A 19,450-nucleotide genomic window follows, 5' to 3' on the forward strand; every position below is an offset into this window, starting at 1 on the left:
TAATCTCGTGAGACAGACCAGTATCAGCCAGTTTTCAGTAAAGCTTGAGGAGATGTAACCTGTATAAATTCATCATTAATTCTGTAAACCTTACCATTGTTTTTCATTGAATAACTTGGAGTTCCAGTTACAGTCCTTTGTATTTGATGATCAGTTCTTTCACCACTGCTGCATTGCAGCACTGATTATCAGCTCTCAGTAAGTGAGAGCAGTGTGGAGCATGCAGATCTTTTGATGCAGACAACAGCCTGTACAGTTCTTATGTTTTCCATTTGGTTTTTGTGTTCACATGCAGAGGTGACTGGAAATGGGGGACTGGAATCCAATGTTCCAGATGGCTGTGGCCACTTCTCACTCTGAAACATCAGTGATTTTGTGGTTCAGTGAACTTCTGAGAACTTTCTAGCTGTACAGTGTCAGTGCATTTATGTGTGGGAATATGACAGGCTGAATCAATATCATCGATCCATTGAAGGAGTCTTACAGAAGTTTTCTATAAGAGTAAAGCACTACTGAATTTCCTGTATTGCTACTCCTGTGACTGGAAGCCTCTGAGTTGGTCTGTTAGAAGAAAAAAATAAAAAATGGCCCAAATTAAATGCTTTATGTAGACATTAGGTCATTCTCACTTATTATTGAGGTGTTAAACTCTTGATCTTTTCCCAAGAGGATATAACTTTATCCTGTTGAATCATGTGTAATTTTAAATTTTATTATTTATAAATTCAGAGGATTATTCTATTTAATTGCATGTAAATACTAGTGAATCGCAGAGAGAATTTTGGCTTTTAGATATTGCAGTGGAAAATGTTATCAATTTGTGTTTTTACTCCTTTCACTAAGGCAATAGTGATGATAGCAAGAATGTTGGTAATGGAATTTCTTTTCTTTATAGCTTATGTAACAAATACTTCCCTAGATTTATTTAATAATTAAAAAGCAAATTTTTAACTGTTAGTTATTGACACTGACAGATTTGTAAAATGCTATGTCCTTTCAATGGGCAAAGAGAGAATGGATTAGTATATAGAAGTGTTCTAGCCAAAGACTGAACATCAGTCTTGCTTAAAAACCTGCCACAGAAAGGATATTTGCCTTTGACTTTTCTCTCTCATATTATACTATACCTGAGACTAGTGAAAAAAGAAGCATTGCAATGAAAATGTATTTGGGCAGGTTATAAAGGCAATAAAGCTTCACACAAAGTCAGTTTTGAAGCCCAGGTAATGTAGATTGAAAGGGTCAGGAAGTACTTGCATATTCATCTCACTAGGTAACAGGAATTGTATCACATGGCTTGTCTAATTTACCTCAGCTTAAGAGCCTGTCTCAACTAGTTGAAGTGAATTATTTAAAAATTTAGCAGTGAGATCAGATTGGCAACCAGGAGAAAGTTTCTCATCAGCAAAGCAGTGCAGCAATGCATTGGAATGGGTCATCCCTGGAGGTTTCCAAGTCACAGCTGGACAAAATACTGGCTGGCTCAATATGCTGGCAATGCTGCCAGTAAGCCAGTGCTGGACAAGAGGGCTTGCAGAGGTCCCTGTCAGCAATAATTTCAGTGATTCTAAATCCAGAACACTGTTCAGTAAATTGTTTGAGACACAGCATTATTTCAAATTTTAAAAATAAAGGAAATTCAGTTTATTTGTTATAAACTGTTAACTTTGATGTAAAGCTATAATAATATTTATGAAAGAAACTACTATGCATGCATATTTGATCTGTTCACAAGTTTGGTGGAAAAGTAAATGCTTAGGTTTTCAAAAGCCTGGTAAGTGTAATCTGGGGAAACTTGGCTAAATAATTCACACCAGTACTCCAATGGGAACTGAGCACATATAAAACCTTGTAGGATTAAACCACTGCATTGATTGTCATCCCATGAAGAAGAGAAGATATATAAAATAATAGGGGAAGTAATTTCATTTTTATTTATCTTGTCCAGTCACCAATTTTATGTTTTAACCTTTATGAAATAAATTCCAACTGATACAGTATTCTAAATGAATGCTTCCAGTGTTGCTTGGTGCTGCTGGTATCTGTAGGGTAACAATCCATCAGAACCACAGTTCTGAAGGTTTTCTGAAGATTGCTGAGCTTTTGTGGATATCTCAATGGAAATTATTTCAAGGTTTCTACAGTGCATTGTAATCATGGCACCTGGCAGACCAAAAGATCAGATCTCTGCAAGCATCTGGACAGCAGTCAAAGAACACTGCTAAGCACTTGTTCCCATGCCTTTTCCCACTCATTTTCTGTTAAAGAAAGGATGCCAGAAAATTCTTTACCTATGGGTTTATGTTTCAGGAGTCACAATAAGCTTCTCCTTCAGCAAATATTGCTGCAGTATCTTACAATCCAGTCCAGAGCCAAGGATTGACTGGGTATGAATTCTAAATGTCTTCTCACATTTGCTTACACATCACTTACAGATCTTTTACTTCCAGTGCCAGTTCGGTTTGGGGAAGCTGAGGCATGCAGAGAATTTATGACTATCCCTATTGTGCAGAGAAACACCAAGACTCCATACTTATTCAATTTAATATCTCTGTTTCTCAAAATTGTAGGAAAAAATTAGCTAGAAGAGACCTCTGGACATCTTTTGGTGCACATCTTTTGGTGCCCATCCTGCCACCATGGCCAGTTTTGAAATTAGACCCAACTTCAAAGTTAATTCACTTTTTTCAGGGTATTTCAAACCATTTTACAGGGATAAATATAATAACCAGTTTCCTCCCCTTAACTGATGAGTAAAATATTAATGAGGACAAATAACTTCTCAATATCATATTAGTTTGGAACAAATGATTGACTTCCATGTTCCCAGGAAGATTATTAAGGTATTTCTGTAGATCTAAATGCAGCCAGGATATTACTCCAGATCTCATGTCTTGAAGTTTCATATTCTTTTTATTAGCCTTTAACAAAAGGACTTCAAGCATCAGGACATTCAGTTCACAGGAATTTTAATAATGTAGTAAAAGAGATCTTCCCTTCCCTTCCCTTCCCTTCCCTTCCCTTCCCTTCCCTTCCCGAATGAGAATGCCACTACAAATTTATCCATTCAAGCACAATGATTTTAATGAGTCTGTTCAGTGTTCTCGTGTGATCTAACTGTAAAACTGATGTATTTTACAGTTTTAATTGCTTGATTAATAAGAAACAAAATAATCACAGTACTGAGCTTGCATAACAATGAGTGTCCATCTTTAAAACCTTTCTTCTCCACCCAGTTACAGTTATGAGACATTGTCCTTGTATGGAGCCTACAAACAAGTACCTCTATAAATATGCCTGCCAGGATTAAAGCTAAAGGTGAGCAATAACTCTTTATTTCAGCAAGATCTTGGTTACAAATTAACTTTTCTATGCTCAGTGTACAAGGGCTTGCCCCATATGTTTTTCAGGAACTGGATCCTGTTCTGTTGAGACATACAATGTCATTCCTTTACATTCTTTAGATCAATAAGTTGCTAGTATAATTCAGAGCAGAGAATGGGAGGGCTGTGGATAGAAGATGAATGAAAAGTCAATTGCATAATCTGATACTTTCAAACGTATGATATTGCAGGAAGGCCAGCATTTATTTAAGGGTTTTTAAAAACATTTTAGAATATGTTTTAAATTCACTTAGTTAGAATAGTTCTGATAAATTAGTAACAGTAGACTTATATGAGTCAAGACAGTCTAAAAGTAGAAACCAGATGGGCTTTCTATGGAGAGGCTACATTTTCTGAGATGAGCTAATATAAATACAAAAAGCATAGAAGCTTTTGGGCTCACCAGCCTTCAATACCATGTGTAGATTTCAAATAAATTTTCAAAGGTGTTTGGCATTGATTTGAGGAGGACTTCTTTAATCTGACATATTGCTCTGAGTGAATTACAATAATTTTAATTTCATATTACATCCTAAAGACAAGTATTGGCATTCTCTGAGCCAGTTCACTGCAGCCTGTGAGCATATGTGTCAACCTGGCCAAGAGTTTATCAGGTGTATGATCTTCTATAGAAATCTGCTAATTAAAATCCCATTATGTATGAAGTACTCACATATTAGGGCTACAAAATGGCATCCTCATGAAGACAGCTAAATTGCAACAGCCTGGTATTTTTTTCTGTGAACATAGCAGCAGTTAAAATCTGTATTTACACTTAATCTGTGTTTACACTTATCTGAACAAACACTGCCTCTCTCCTAACACCCCCATATATATGTGTGAGTTTGGGAGGCAGGGAACAGGTTGGGAAAAGAGGAACAGTTCTCACACTTCTCACTTTTATGGTTCTTGTAACAGACTTCAGGGATCAGAATAAGAACCCATGCTCAATAACAGTCTGTTACACTGTTTCATTACCACTATATCCAAAGAATATAACAAAAGGAAAATTAATGGGGTTTTATTCTGCCAAGGACTTCTGGAAATGCATTGACAGAGGAAGATATAGCTGTGGCATAAATTCAGCTAGAAAATACAATGCTGAAAATATTTTGAAAATATAAATATATACATGTTACAGATTCTGCCCTTTCTGTAACAATGTATATTCAGGATTGCTTCTCAGGCAGCTGTGTGAGCTGCAGACAGCAGCTGAGAGGTGTTTAACTGTCTTGTGATGTTCAGTGAGATGCAGCTGTGCAAAGTTTCCTGCACAGCCTCTGTCAGGTAAATACTTGTTAACATGTGAATTCTAAGATACCTCACATCGGACAGCATCCTTGAACAGTAGTTTGTTTTCACTGAAATAAATGGAATTAGTCTTGCTGTTGGTGTTAGCATGGGGAATCAGTGCTTGCCAGAAGGAGGTCCATAATAACTGCTATAGTTAATCAATTACAAAATTGGAATGTTAAAAGATGAGAAAATGTGATTTAATAATTTAAGCCATCAAATATTCACAGTTAAATGTCCAGCTCTTCATTTTCCCAGGACAGACATCAGTAGCTAAATAGCAGCACCAGTTTTCATTTGGTAAAAACTCTATTTCAGCACAACATTAATATTGAAGTATAAACTGAAGACTTAATTAAACAAAAGAAAAATTATGACTAGTCTAACTTGCAGCACTTGGCCTTTAAAAATCATTCGTAACTCATCAGTGGTGGCAGTAGGAGAAATAACTTTCAAAAAAGTTTAGAAGCCTTTTGATCTTTTTTTCTGCTTTAAAATCTATTTGAGTTTTAAAGTATCTCTGAAAATTTTCTCAGTCCCCAATGTTACAAATTTTGCTGCTGCTGTTGAGCAGGAGTGCTTTCATAGCAGCTAAACTAGGTGGTGGTTTCCCGTTGTAGTCTCACCAGAAAGAGGAGAGAGGAGTGGAGGAAAGCTGCCCGTCTTGGACTGCAGTTAATGCCCACGAGACAGCTCCTTGTTGAGCACTTGTGGGAAAGAAAATGCAGGTCTTTACACTGTTTTTTCTAAACTTCCTAGATACATCCTTTCTCAAAACAAAAAGAATTGTTTTACTAAGACCCATCTTTACAAACTGTATGAAAGACAGGGCCTAAATTGCGAAGTGCTCCCTGCCTGGAATATCCCTTAAAAAGCCCTGCGGAATGCTGCACTTCCATTACACATTAGCGTTGGCGTCGGTAGCTGCATACACGGCAACGTGCACAAAGGGCAAATACTTAGAAGCAGGTAAAGTCTTTTCTTTCGTGGAATTCAGCGCTAAGTCATACACTGTGTTTTAGCCACGGCTCTCGTGGGCTGTTCAGCTTTGCACCGAGCGGGGCGCGGATCCGAGCGCGCCGAGCCCGAGCGCCCGCACCCAGCGCCGGGCGGGACCCGCTGCACTGAAAGCAGGTAGAGGCACTTCCTGCAGGCAGAACTCACCAGAGAAAGGGAGTTTGCCTCTGATCTCCTTCAAAAACCAATCAGGCCGGATCAGCCAGGCGTTGATTCTCCCTCCGTCCCTCCTACACCTTTTCCAGAGGCCCAATGGCCTTGTCCCTTTGGGAGATTGACTAGAGTCACATGAGCTGCACCAAGGGCAGGTAACTCAGGAGAGGGGAAGGGGAAGAGGGAAGGAAAAAAAAAAAGAGAGAGAGAGAGAAAAAAAAAAGCACCCAAGCCCAGACTGAGCTTCTGCCATGATGTCAGAGGGGAAGAAACCCACAGCTTGCTAATTTCACCTCCCAATCGGCCCCGGGAAGGAGATCACCGGGAACAGGTAGAGATGGGAGCTTTCTTTCTCCATGCTTTTTTTTTTTTTTTCCTCAAACACCCAACCTCCTAAATAGCTTTTTCTCTCCTCTTTATATTGTGACTTCTCGTTCGCTTCTTTTCCTTTTGATTACTTGGAGGTAGGGGGTGAGCCTTGTGGGATTTTTTTGGTTTTATTTTTTTTTCTTGTTTGTTAGTGTGTCTTTCTTTTGCGTTTTTTTTTTTTCCCTTTTTTTTTTTTTTTTTTTTGACCTCTGCTTTTGATTGTAGTTGTTTCCCCCTGTGGTCATGACGGCTTCGCACAGTGACTCTTTGGTGGTGTTGTTTGGGGCAACAGCTGGTGCATATGGGGCTAAACTGGGTTCGGATGAGAGGGAACTAATTCTCTTGGTGTGGCAAGTTGTGGATCTACAGAACAAGAAGGTATGGCTTCGACATCCGGGGCGAGGGCGCGTTGCCCGGCGCGGGGCGAGCGGGCTCTCCCGGGCGCTCGCCGCCCGCCCGGAGCCGTTTGTTCATTTCACAAATGCACCGAGGGCGGGGAGGGCGCGGGGCCGTGCCCGGGGGGCATTCCCTGCCCGGGGGGCTCGCTCGGGAGGCTCCTTTTTGTTCCATCTCGGGGGAAGGAGTAACTTTTAAAGAAAGTTTGGCCGCTTCCACACCCCACTGCCCCGTCCGCTTTAAATCATGTGTAGCTTCGAGGATGTCTACGGACTTTCGAAGCTTTAAAACAAAAAGCTGCCCGGGTCGCTCCGAGCGTGCTCGCTTCCCTGGGAGCCGGCTCACGGTCACCGTTGGACCCTTTGGGCCTGCTTTTTGTTTGTTTAACCAATGTTTGGATAACCTTTAAGAGAATATTGACTTCTTTTAATTCTTAGGCCAACCTAAAAGTCATCTCTAGTATTTTTTTCCTCCCCAAAAGCCCTATCATAAATAACCCCCTAGAGATGAAGGGCTTTGATAAAACAAACAGGACTATCAATTTCATTATATTTCGTGGATTCACGAAACTGACTTAATATTAAGTGATCTTCTCTTTGTACGTAACAATTCCCGCAAAAGTCGGTGCTAACTGCAAAAGGCCTCCCATGAAAATGGGCTTGGATACTCTGAAGCAGAGAGCGTGGCTCTCCGGGGTGGGAGGGAGAGAAACCGCGGCCAAAGGTTTCGGTTTGTGAAATAGACAAATGCGTTTTCTCCTGGCATTTATCGGGAGGTGATACTGCACCTTTCTGATTTTTCTGCAGTCTCAACACAATGCTACAAAGAGCTATTTCGATTGTTACTCACTTTTGTCTATAATTTCTTGAATGTTTTTAGGTAGGGACGCTACACAAATCCCTGGTGAAAGCAGACAACTTGGACTTAAGTGACCAGTGTCGCGAAGTCAGTGGCTTAACACCAGAGGGACTGGGCAAAGCTGAACCACTGGACCGGGTTCTTCAGCAGGTGAGGTGCTGCTTTTGGGAGCAGGGGATCTTCAGGGTGAAGCCTGTGAATGAAATTTAATGGATTTGAAAAGGGAAACAGGCTTTAGTTTTGTCCTTCACCTTGAAATCACCAGCAAGTTTTCAGGCTTGTTTTTAAGCTAACCCAAAAGAGACCTGAACCATTTGAAATGGGAACTCCATAATTCTGAAGCAGTTATGTATGATACTAGAGTATTTGAGCTGATGCTATGAGTCCTTGGAAGATCTGACTTCTGGTTTTTTTGATGGGTCTACTTTTATTCCAAGTTTTTCTTAACCTTTGAAAGAGTATTAATCAGTAAGAGTACTGATTAATAAAGCAGTGCTAAACAAACTTACAAGCTTCACATGGTATGTTCCAGTCTACAGGTTCACTGCTCTAATGTGTATTGAAAACTTTCTCATTTATTATTCTTAAAATCAGCTGAAATATTCAAAATCTTTCATGTAACATCAGACATGCTTGCTGTGTATCACTCTTTTCCAGATGAGATTAATGAGTGGATTATAAAGTGATTTGGTTTGATTTTTTTCTGATGTCTGTGGCTGTGATGTTCTTTGACTCATTTAATATCACACTGAGACAGTAAATCTAAAATTTGTATGATGCTTACAGCTCAAGAGGACTTAAGACGCTTGAAAAAATTTAGTTCAAATAATGTACACATAATGCAGTTCCCGAAAGTTTGCTTGCTTTGACTGTCCTTTCTATGCACAAAATGTGCTTGAATGGAAAAATACAATAGTACATTTTTGTGTAACATATAAACCTGCCTTTCCACACCTTGTCTGAATCATTCGTAGGTGTGTTTCAGCAAGAAACTTGCTTAGGCAGTAGAACAGGTTCATGTTGCTGTAATTTCTGGTGACACAGATAACTTGGCAGACTTGGTCCTAACCCTCTTTGATACTGCATGGTTAACACTACACTCTGGAGTGTCTTTGAACACGTAACTTCTATGTGGCTTAAAATCTGTCAGCATTGGCATTTGTTCTACTTGCATTTGTTTTGCTGGAGTCCAGGACCAAGAGGTGATTTTTTTTTTTTTTTTTTTTAAAGCTCCATAATAACCCCTGAGAAAATGTGCAGCTGCAGGTTTGATCTTGTCCCAGATCTTGCACTAAAGACATCTGGAACAGCTTAGCCTAGTACACTCTGTTTACCTTTATAACAGACACACTTTAATTATACCCAATACTTTATGAGAGATCGTATCTTATTGCCGTAAATTGCACTCTAGGTGGGTCTGCTTTAGCAAATAAAAGGAAATACTACCTTTGTGTGTAGGTGGGTAGAGACTCTTGAAAAACAACAATTTTTTTCCTTTTTGTTTGCATATCTATGCAACTAAATAATGATTTTGCTGTTAATTGTTGGATGCCAGTTGTGATGTGGCCAGTTCCATCATAAGCCTGCTGGAACACACCTTACCTAAACTCTTCTCCCTTCCCCTCTGTGTCCTGACTCCTGTGGGAGTTAGGAAAGAATTAATTCAACTTCCCACTTGCAGTTCTGGCAAAAAGCAAACCTCCATATTCTTTAGCAGTAAATCCTTTTCTGCATTTTTGAAGAGAAGTCCACTGGATATTTTAATTGCATCATGTATTTTAAGAATGAGTTGGGTGACAACACATACAGTGTTTTTTTTCTTTCTCAGTTAACAGTTTGATTAGCAAAAGCAACTGGTAGTTGAAGTGGTTATATGAAAAGGAGGAGGAAAAGGAAGTAGACCTGTACCTTGATTTGAGATAATGTTATAGAGTACGTGAAATTAGCTTTCCACACCCCGCCTGGATTGTGGTAGAAAATTGATGATGCAGCTGAAAATTGCTCACCTTAGCACATATCTCAATCATGTAAATGAAAGTTTTGGTGTCTGCTTCTGTTTTTTTTTTTTGACTTGGGTTCCCAGTCTATAGACATAGAGGGAAGTAAGAACCACTGAGCACAAATCCATTGTAACTTTTATCCATGCTTCAGAGGGCTCTTTCAACTTCAAACATTCTGTGGTTCTGAATCAGTGATTTGTAGCTGGTAAACAGTAGATCAGCTTCTGTGGGTCTGGAGTTATTCCCCTGACCACAGAAAGTCTCCTTCCATTGCTGTATAGTTCACTTTGCAGCAATGATGGGGTCTACCAAAGGCTTGTAATCTGTGCTCAAGTCTTTACTCTGCTTTAAACAGGCACTTCATCAAATGATGCATCATTTTAATTTTACTTAATATTCTTAAAATGTTGCATCTTGCACAGCTTACTACTTGAGTTTTTCTTAAGAAATAATCTGAAATAGGGTTCCTTATCAATAAGTTTTGGTTGTTGTAATTTTGCAAGGTTCTGAAGCACACTGTCCCCAGATAACCAAGCTGTTTGCTGCAGCAGATGCTCTGTATATTTTGTTGCAAGGTTTTTAATACTGTACTTGTCCAGGGTAAGAAGCATTTGATTCCAGAGGTACTAGTGCAGTTATGGGATCCATCTGTACTTTCTCACAGGTGATGGGCAGTGTTGTGATAGCTTTCCTTTGTGGGGGGTGGAGTATGTACAAACGTCAGGGAAATAGTTACCTGAAGTTATAAAACGTGCTGTGTCCTTTGGGAGCACCTTGCTTGACGTATTTAATTCAAAATGGCATTAATAACTTACCTTTGTGAGTTCACCATTCAGTAATGATGAACTCACAGCTGCCGAGATGTTGCAAAATGCTACTGAGTAGAGAAATGAGGATTTTTATTTAACAAAGTAAGTGGGAGATCTCTTGTTCAAGTGTGTATTTGGAACTCTCTTGAGCCTGTGATCTAAGCCTCTAAACATGCATCAGCTACACTACTTACCAAGGGGAATAGTTTCCTTCCTGCATGACTGGGACATTCTTGCCAGGTTTCATTGTTCAGATCCTCATCACAGGATTGGCTTATTTAGTGTGTTATTAATATTTTTCTAGTTAACTGCTGTATCTTTATAGTTTCCCACTTTGCAAGCTTTTAAGGGAGAGCAGTTATTCTCAGGTTGCTCCCTGAAACCTTGCAGGAATGGAACCTTGCTTTTAAAGAGCAAAACCAAAATGAACTTTGCCTTTCTCTCAGCTCCATTTCTGTCATCAAAAAGCTGACATCCTCATGTGCTTCTCTGATTGTAGCCATGGGGGTTCCAAGTTAAAGATCCCATATGAAGTTGAAAGTATTGTGGATCTTTTAATCCCTCCCATACAGAAAACCTGGCTGAATCAGCATGACTTGCCTTAAGACATGTTACTTTCCTTTTGTAAGGCAGTATTTGCATGTCTTCCTGAAAAAGGATAAGTCTAAGAAGAGCTAATAATTTTGGAGAACTGTCTGCAGTATTTAGCTGTAATTACCACCTTTCTTTGAACGATATACATAAAAAGGGAGACATTCTCATGTGAGACCCAGCTTTGCTTTTGGACCTACTAAAAACATTCAACTTTAATCTATGGATTGACATTAAAATATTCAAAATTTTTGTAAAAGACTCTCCTAGTCTTGCTGATTGAATATATTGAATCAAATACACCAGTGAATAATTTGATTCGTATTCTTATACAGAGACAGACAAAGCTGGGCCTTTCCCCCCACTACATTCCCCTAAATAATGCTCAAATTGAAAATACTGAGTGGTTGCTAATTTATTAGGTGATAGCAAATTGCCAGTTCCTTCGAGCATGTTTGGATGCCTATTGATCATCCAGCTGAGCTGCAGGTGCAATTTATTTTCAGCAAATTCAGCAAGAAAGAAGCTGGTTAAATGAGCTTTTGGAAACAAATCGGATGGGGGGAGAGGTTGAAGAACTCCTGAATTCCTCTAACCTGATAAACCGGTTACAACCCTTTTTTTAAGAGAAACTTGTTCTGCAGCTTCTTCACAAAGTGCTAGCAGAAAGTTTTCTTCGCTCCCTTGCCAGCTGTCACACCTTCATTTTGGAGAAATGATTTTTAAAAATTTATTTTTAATATACCTCTCTGTCTTCAAACCAGAAAAAAATATGAAAATGTAGGATGACTTTTATTTTTTTGAGTCTTACGGCTGGTCTTCCAACTTCAGATTATTTGTTGACTGCATCACCTCAATAAAACTTCTAACAGAGTTTGGAATATTTTCTGGGTCTGACTTCTGACGGTTTGGAGCAGGTGTTTGGCAAACCTTTGGCAAGTGTTACTAGACAGGCTCTTCTTTCCACAACAAACAGGGTGTCATTTCACAAGATTTGGCTTCAGCAGTGAAGCCAGCTTCTCCCCTGGCCCTACACCAGACTTTGCCATCTTTTTGTTGTGTCAGTAAAACCCTTTGTGAAGCTGTGCTGCAAACAGGATCACTGAAATGAGCAGATGGGGTGGGAACTTAAAACTGCTTTGCTGTCCAAGCTCACATCCTGTGAAACTACACCCTTTGGTTGTGTTTTCATGATCCAACATGTTTGATGGCGATACCAGCTTAAGCTGTTTCTGCCCTTGAACGTTTCAGTGGCACCTTTCACCGAGGCAGGTGCTGCTGCATGGCCCTCCCTCTTGCATTCTGCCAGTACAAAAGCCTTTGGGGCTGCAGATTGAACCGGAGCAGGGCACTGCTCTGAGTTGAAGGCAGTTCTGCTTTGGAGTGGTTCTGCCTGATGCACATGTGGTGGCAGATTAGGAGGTTTTCTCAAGGGCAGCTGTAGCACCAAGGTGTGGGTGAAAGAAGGGTAACATTTTAAGACAGGGCACTGAGCAATTTCTGTGAAACTGTGGCCTTGGTTTGGCTCCAGCAGTGAGTGATGAGGATTTCCTGATAGACATAAGGGCCTTCAGGTTGTCAGGGTAGGTAAGTGATAAGATTCCTGCTCTTACAGGAGGGCTGAGTGTCCTTGTGCAGGTAGCCTTATGTAGAGTTTTCACATTTATTAACATCCAATAGATACCTATTTTCATTGATAAATGTAGATGAGGATTGGTTAAATTATGTTTCATACTCCTTTTTGGAATATCATCAGTATTTACTGTGTGGAATTAAGGATGTGCTAATGCTTCCTGTAGCTGTAGGATGCTGCAGTGTGGATTTTTATTGGGTTTTTTAACTATGGCTAACAGTTTTTTCCAGGACCTTAGTTACAAATCTATTGCTGATGGCCTAGATAAACTCTTTTTCTCTTCACAAATTCTCAGCACTACCCAGCTCTGTAACTCATTACATTATTATTGAAACTAATTGAAACAAATCTGTTCCCTCAAAAAGCCCAGAAAAGACTTCTTAGCTTAAACAGTATACATATATTTCTGTATACATATATATATATGTATACAGAAATATACATATGTACATCATATGAATCCATTTGTTATTGGCAGCACTTATGTTCTGTTATGTCATGTGGAAAAGCAGTGACCTTACCTTCTCCAAAGGTTGCAATACTTTTATCTGAATTCCTCAAGTATTCACTATAGGAAATAGGAAGGTTTCCTTGCTTTGTTTCTGTGTTTAGGGAAGTTTCACTTCTGAATGAGCAGAGAATTGGATAAAATAATTTATCTAAAGCTGCATATTCTTTTCCTTATAGCCATAAAAGTGTGGTAACCTTGGCAAGCTGAGCTATCTTCTCTTAAAACCAGAAGTGTCAATATTAATGAGAAGTGAATAATTCAGCCCAAAGGTTTGAGGATATGAGTAGGCTTTTTTGTGATAGCATATGTTGTTACATTTTCTGGTGAAGTTGAACAGTAAGAATTTAGTATCAAGTCTGGGATTAGCATATATGGACAAATAAACTTTACTGTGAGCTTGCAGAACAGCATGAGGTGCCTGTCTTCACAGGGAGTGATGTGCCATGTTTGTAAACTGTGTCACTAATACATTTGGATGTTTCCACAGCTGTAATATGTCTGAGTACTTGAATTTCTCTTGAAATTGTTCTTGCAGGTTTTTTTCTAACATCATTAAAAGACGGCAAAATAGAGGGTGGAAGCATTTTAGTACAAAGACTGTTGGATTGCATGATCCTCAGAGACTTTGAACTTCTTTCCTCTACCTAGCTCTAAATAGATACTAAAAAAAATCACTGGAAATGTATTAATGAATTATTGTTGGGGTATTTGAAAGTGGCTGAGGAATAAATGAAGCACAAAGGATTTTAACATGTAGATGTGGCATTTAGCAACATGGTTTAGTGGTCAGCCTGGTGCTGTCAGGTTAATGGTAGGATTCAATGATCTTTTCCAAACTAAATGATTCTATGATTTGTATTCTATTATTTTGGCAGTAATTATATGTGCAGTGCTTCTGTCTGTTTTTGCCGTTAACATGGAAGCAGCTTAGAAAACTTTGTGTGGATTTCTCAGCATTGTCTGCAAACTTGTGCTGTTTCTCTCTTCCTCTGGTAGCATTTTGAAAGGGTTTCACTCTTCCTCAATCTGTATGTTGGTTTACTTGATATTTCCCCCCCCCTTTTAATAAACCAACACTCTTCAGTTATGTATGAAGATCTTGGGTAGCTGAGTGCTGCCAAATGAGGGCAATGTCTCTGTCAATCTGTTGCAGCACTGCTTTGCTGAGCAGTTGGGTTTCAGACTGATGCACAGATGCTAGAATTGATACTGCTAGCAAAGCAGTGTTGTGGCCAGAACTAAAAATGCTGATTAAATATTAATTTTTTGCATCATAATGTCAACTCTGTCTCATTTTATAATTTCTGTGGTTAAAAGTTGAAATTTTTTATCTCTTAATTAGAAACTAAACCAGTAATTCTCCCTCATGTTCATGTCTTTGCCATCTCCTATCTGCTCTGGAGAAGCTTTTTTGTTTCCTGCAGAGATATCATGTTGTTTTCTGTTGGCTACAATCTTATTCCAATAAGAGGGGGGAAATACTGATGCTCTGAAAGACACCTTGACATGTGTTCTAGGAGAGTCTTGAGTCAGAAGTCATGTTTGTTCTACAAACCATGTTTCATTGCTTTGCTCTGATAAATCTGTGGTGATGTTCTTTAAACTGTTCACAACTTGCTCTAGTGTACTTCTACATAATAACCTCTGTTCTTGCTTTGTTCACAAAGAGCTGCTTTGCTTATTTGTCCCTCATTCATTAAATCCACATGCTGTGAAGGTAGATGTGAATTATGGGGTAAATATTAAGCAAAAGGTATTGGGAACTGAAATTCAAATGACCACCCCTTGTGATGAGAGACAAAACAAAACAACTAAAACCAACTCTCTCACTTCCCCCAAACCTCTATTTCAAAATATTTTTGTTTCTCTTTCCTCCTGCTGCCTTTCTTTGTAGAGCTGCAATGGGCAGAGTGTGGCAAAAAAGGATTGAGAAATGGATATTTTATTAACATTAAAATATTAGTTAGAAATGTAAGGTTAAGAAACAGTTGTATTCCTTTTTGCAAAAACTTGGCTCCTGTGATGATTTTGGACACCTGTTAGCTTAAAATTAAAGGTTCTGTTACTAGAGCTCTAGGACAGTCTCTGAATTTTCTTATCATTCTTATTGAATTCATATGAAAACTTAATCAGTGATGTTTCCATTCTCTGGCTCTTATTCTAGAGAAATGTAAGCTTGCGCTTTAACATTACAATGAGCTGTGTTGAAATTAATTCTGCTGTAACTTCTGTAAAGAAGTTTACTTGCCTGGTAAGTAAGTCTGTTGCAGTGAATTGCACTAAGAGGAAAGTAGAACTATAGTAATGTTACTTGAAAAATAAAAGTGGAAGTAGAACTATAGTAATGTTACTTGAAAAATAAAAGTGGAAGTTTTGCTGTGTAGCCAGACCTTATTGTAGCTGAAAGTTGATTTAAGTTAACTTTGCAGCTTAAGAAATGCACAAGATGTACAACACACCAATCCTCTTGAATAAAATACCATTGGATTGGAGGGGGATCATGAAAGATACAGAGTTGGAAATACATAATTGTCACAGGAATATGACTGTGACACAGTTTGCTTGATTGATAACTTGAGTGTCAGTGCTATTTCTTACAACAGAATTAAAATGACACAGGACTTCCTCTTGTTGTAGAGCATATGAGCACCTTGTCAATATGAATTGCAGAAGAAAACTGCTGTTCTTGTGGTTATGCTTAAAGAAACAAAAGAAAATATAAATCAACACCCTTTCTCTATAAGTCTCAGATGCTAAGATTTGATCACAAGAATCTGTGACTTGCTTCACATTCAGACAAACTCATGTCAAGTCTTTTGGTCACAAGGAACTCTCTTTGGAAGGAGTAAGTTACCTGAAAGGGAGGATGCAGTTCTGTAAGAGGAAGCAACATCCAAATAGTGTAACCATTGCTCTGCGTTGGGCAGGTCTGAATCCCTTGGAAGGCCAAGTGTAAATTTTGATCTTACTTGGATTACACTATTTGTGTAATCCAAATGTTCTGTGTTGGGCAGGTCTGAATCCCTTGGAAGGCCAAGTGTAAATTTTGATCTTACTCAGTTGTGAACTGCTAAAATCATATCTCTAAAAATTTCTTACTGTCATTTTTGCTTAAGAGTCATTACCAATTCTTGATGCTTGCCCTATTCTGTGACTTGAAAGTTTGAGAGATTGAAGGCAAATTGATTTAGGGATCCAATTCCACTTGTCCTCTATGTATTTGTGAAAGCATGTTTGTACAAGAAAGGGAACACTCCCCCATTTACAAAGCAAAGCAGAGTCAATTTAAGAAATTTGACTTTTGCTGATATTTGTAAGGGTTTGATCAAGAATCACTTGGATTCTTTTATAAGCAAAGATACCTCATAGATTTCAAGGCTGTTGTTCAGGAAAGTCTATGCTTATGATGTTCTTACAGTACAAGTTTAATAGAGAGGCAGGAGTGTGAGAAAATCATGCAGGAAACTGGGTTGTAGATGACAAGTGTATCTTCACTCTTTTGGTGTTGCCTCATCTTTTTACTGTGTCTGCGTATTACTACAAAAAAAAACTTGAGAAACAATCTACTAGAAAAAAATGTTTTAATTTTGCAGGCATTAGCTATTCTCCTACAACTGGTTAAGCCTGCACTACAAACAATGAGGTAGTGTTGAGTAAATAGAGCAGTACCAAGCATTACAGTCAATAGAGCCAGTGCTAAAGATCACATTGCTAATGAAAGTTTGTCCTTGAAACAGAGGTGAGTGGGAGTGGGGGAGGTATAGAACACTGAGAGAGAGCTTGTGCTTATATCAAGACTTTGGGAAATGCTGCAGTCATGGCATTAATTAAAACCTAGAGTTTGGAAAGTATGTTCAACCTTGTCTTTCAGGCTATAATGACTTGTTCTGTGAGCTGAGCTGATAGCAAGCAGCCCGTGAGGACTGTGAGGCACCATTGTAAACCTGCTTGAAATGTAGGTAAAAGGTTGACAGAGTAGGGATTTTTTTGTGTTAGTAGTATTCAGAATTTTCTTTTTGCTTAAAATCAGACTTATGAATAATCTGTGCCAACAAATGATCTTGTGTTTTGCAAGACGTATATTTTTGTGTTATTTTGTTGGTTTTGATAGCTGTGGCCTCTTTCACACAGATTAATTTAAAGTGAAAACATAGTTTATCTCAGTAAGTGTTTCTTTATTTAGCAGTTTACTGACACATAATGTAGTAGTAAAACAAGTCCACAAACTCTGAAATTCTTATGTTGCTTGGCTGGGGAGCTTTATCTTACACAATGCTAACTTCAAGTAGCTTATTTGTGGAGTACTCTGCATATTTCAACACTCTCTTATTAAAACAGGTTGTGCTTTTGAAGATAAAAACCTGTGACCTGATTGCTGTGACATTCAGATGGCCTGAGCCATGGTCTTGCCTTTTATGCTTAATGCATTACTTGAATTAGATGCTGTAGATACCATAGCTGGAAAGCATGCAAATAATCTGGTGTTTCAAACTTCCATCTAAGAAATAATTAATCAAAAATGGTCATTAAATGCTCAACTGGCATGGCTTGGACAGATCTTTGTCATGGCAGAAGGCTAGATGTTTGCATTCTTTCCTAGGAAGAATTAAAGCATTTAGTTAGCTATTGTTTACTTTGCTGCACAAAGACCCAGGTCCAATTAAAATGAACCACAGAAAGAAATAATGTGGAAGTTTCATCTTTAAAACAGTTTACCACAGCCCTGAGTAACAATGGTTTGTTTTCTATGCTCCACAGAGTGTCACTGGACAGAAAAACCATGACAATTGTTGCTCTGTTTCTGTATTTCATGTTCCACCTGTTGCTGAACAACTCTAAACAAACTTATTTTTATGCAGGAAGTTAGCTGTAGGCTACTCTCACCAGCTAAGTTTAAAGTTGCCAGTCCCTCTATTGATTCTGAAGGAGTAGAATGAATTTTAAAGGAATTTTCTCTGTTTTATTGAGTGGAAGGATGCAGTAAACTTGAAGAATACCTTAAATTTCCCCCCCTTGAGGTTTTGCAGTAATTATAAGAGGTGTCTGTAGGCCTTTTTCTCTTGAGAGACTTTTGGTGACCTGTGAGGTGACAACAAAGAGGAGGACAAGGTGGTATTATTTCCTGTAACTTCAGCTTTTGAAAAAAGTAAAAAATAAAAGTGAATATCATAAATACACTCAAAAACATATTTTTGTGGTTTTCAACTATAACTTCTTTTGAAGATTTGTGATTGGAATTTCATAACAGAAACCCCAAGCTTAGGATAGCTGAGACCCTGTTGTCACCTTTTGCTCACAGCATGAGTGGAAAAGAATTCATTTCTTTCTGTGAGAGAGGCAACAACAGGAATTTGTCTGTTTAAGCAGCTGGTGTGGAGGAAACTGCTTTGGAACAGCCAGAGAAGCAGCAGGGTGTGCAGCACCTGGTCTGGACCTCTGCTCAGGAATAGAAGACAAAGTGACAGCAGATTACCTGGTAGTGAGAAGCAGCATAATGTGCTTGAGGAGAAGGCAGTCTCCAGTGCTTGAAGCTCAGTGCCACATCCTGCCTCTCCCTGAGACTTAGTAGGGTAACTTTGCTCTTGCACTTGCAAATTCCAAAGATGGATCTGGACTCTGACTGGTTTTGGCTATGTAATGTCTCTCTTGAGTACATTTGTAGTGGCCTTTGTGACTGATTAGTCCCTTTGTTATTTAATGTATTTTTCTAGGCCATCAAGAGGTATAAGGTGATATGTAACTTGACTGGTCATACTGAGCAAAATTAGATTCTCTGGCAAGCTGGAAATGGACCCCATGCTTTTGTCCAAGCTAGTCTGCAGTCACTAAATAATCTCAGGCATTAGTGTTCAGTAGAGCAAATAATTGCCTTCCTCCTAATAGGAGAAATCAACTGGCAATATTATTTTTGAACATTTCTAGTGAATGGACCTGGGCTGCCTCTGACATCCCCTGCATGTTTGCCCTGCAATGAATTAAAACCAAGGGGCAATTTATTTTTCATGTTTATGTCTGAATGGTACCTAATTATGGTATTTTTATCACTTTTTACTAGAAGGGGAAGTTTATCCCTGTTTAGCTAGAAGGGGAAGTTATTTGTAGCTTGTGGCTACACTGGGGCTTACACTTTTTTTTCATACAGCAATTTCAGCACAAGGTCACCATGTATCCATTATCAGCCATGTGGAATATCAGTTAACAGATGAACAAAGGCAAGGGCTTATTATAGGATTCTCTGTTTAAAAAGTTACCCAGCACAATAAAGGGTTATCATACTTGTAAATAGTGCTGAAACACAGTCTGTGCACCTCCCAGTAGTATTGACATGCTTTAAATTCCTCCATTGCATGGATAAGGCAGACATTATCACCAGGGTTGGAAGAGTGAAGGAGCAGAAGACTGCTCATGGAGAGTATTGTAAATAAATGTGAAACCCT

The 19,450-nt window shown here is 38.8% G+C and overlaps 1 protein-coding gene across 5 annotated transcripts in view; it reads left to right on the top strand.

Annotated features, from left to right (window-relative positions):
* Positions 1–6,001: 6,001 nt before the first annotated feature.
* ESRP2 (epithelial splicing regulatory protein 2) overlaps positions 6,002–19,450 on the top strand; it is a 42,839-nt gene continuing 29,390 nt past the window's right edge. For all 5 annotated transcript variants that reach the window (XM_039721452.1, XM_039721448.1, XM_039721450.1 and 2 more), the window contains exons 1-3: positions 6,002–6,177; positions 6,441–6,593; positions 7,491–7,619. In XM_039721452.1, coding sequence (XP_039577386.1) covers positions 6,459–6,593; positions 7,491–7,619 — 264 coding nt within the window. In that variant the 5' untranslated portion in view covers positions 6,002–6,177; positions 6,441–6,458. The remainder of the gene's footprint in view (positions 6,178–6,440; positions 6,594–7,490; positions 7,620–19,450) is intronic.

Source organism: Passer montanus, unplaced genomic scaffold (assembly GCF_014805655.1).
Source record: "Passer montanus isolate IOZ18808 unplaced genomic scaffold, ASM1480565v1 scaffold45, whole genome shotgun sequence".
NCBI classification, from domain to species: domain Eukaryota; kingdom Metazoa; phylum Chordata; class Aves; order Passeriformes; family Passeridae; genus Passer; species Passer montanus.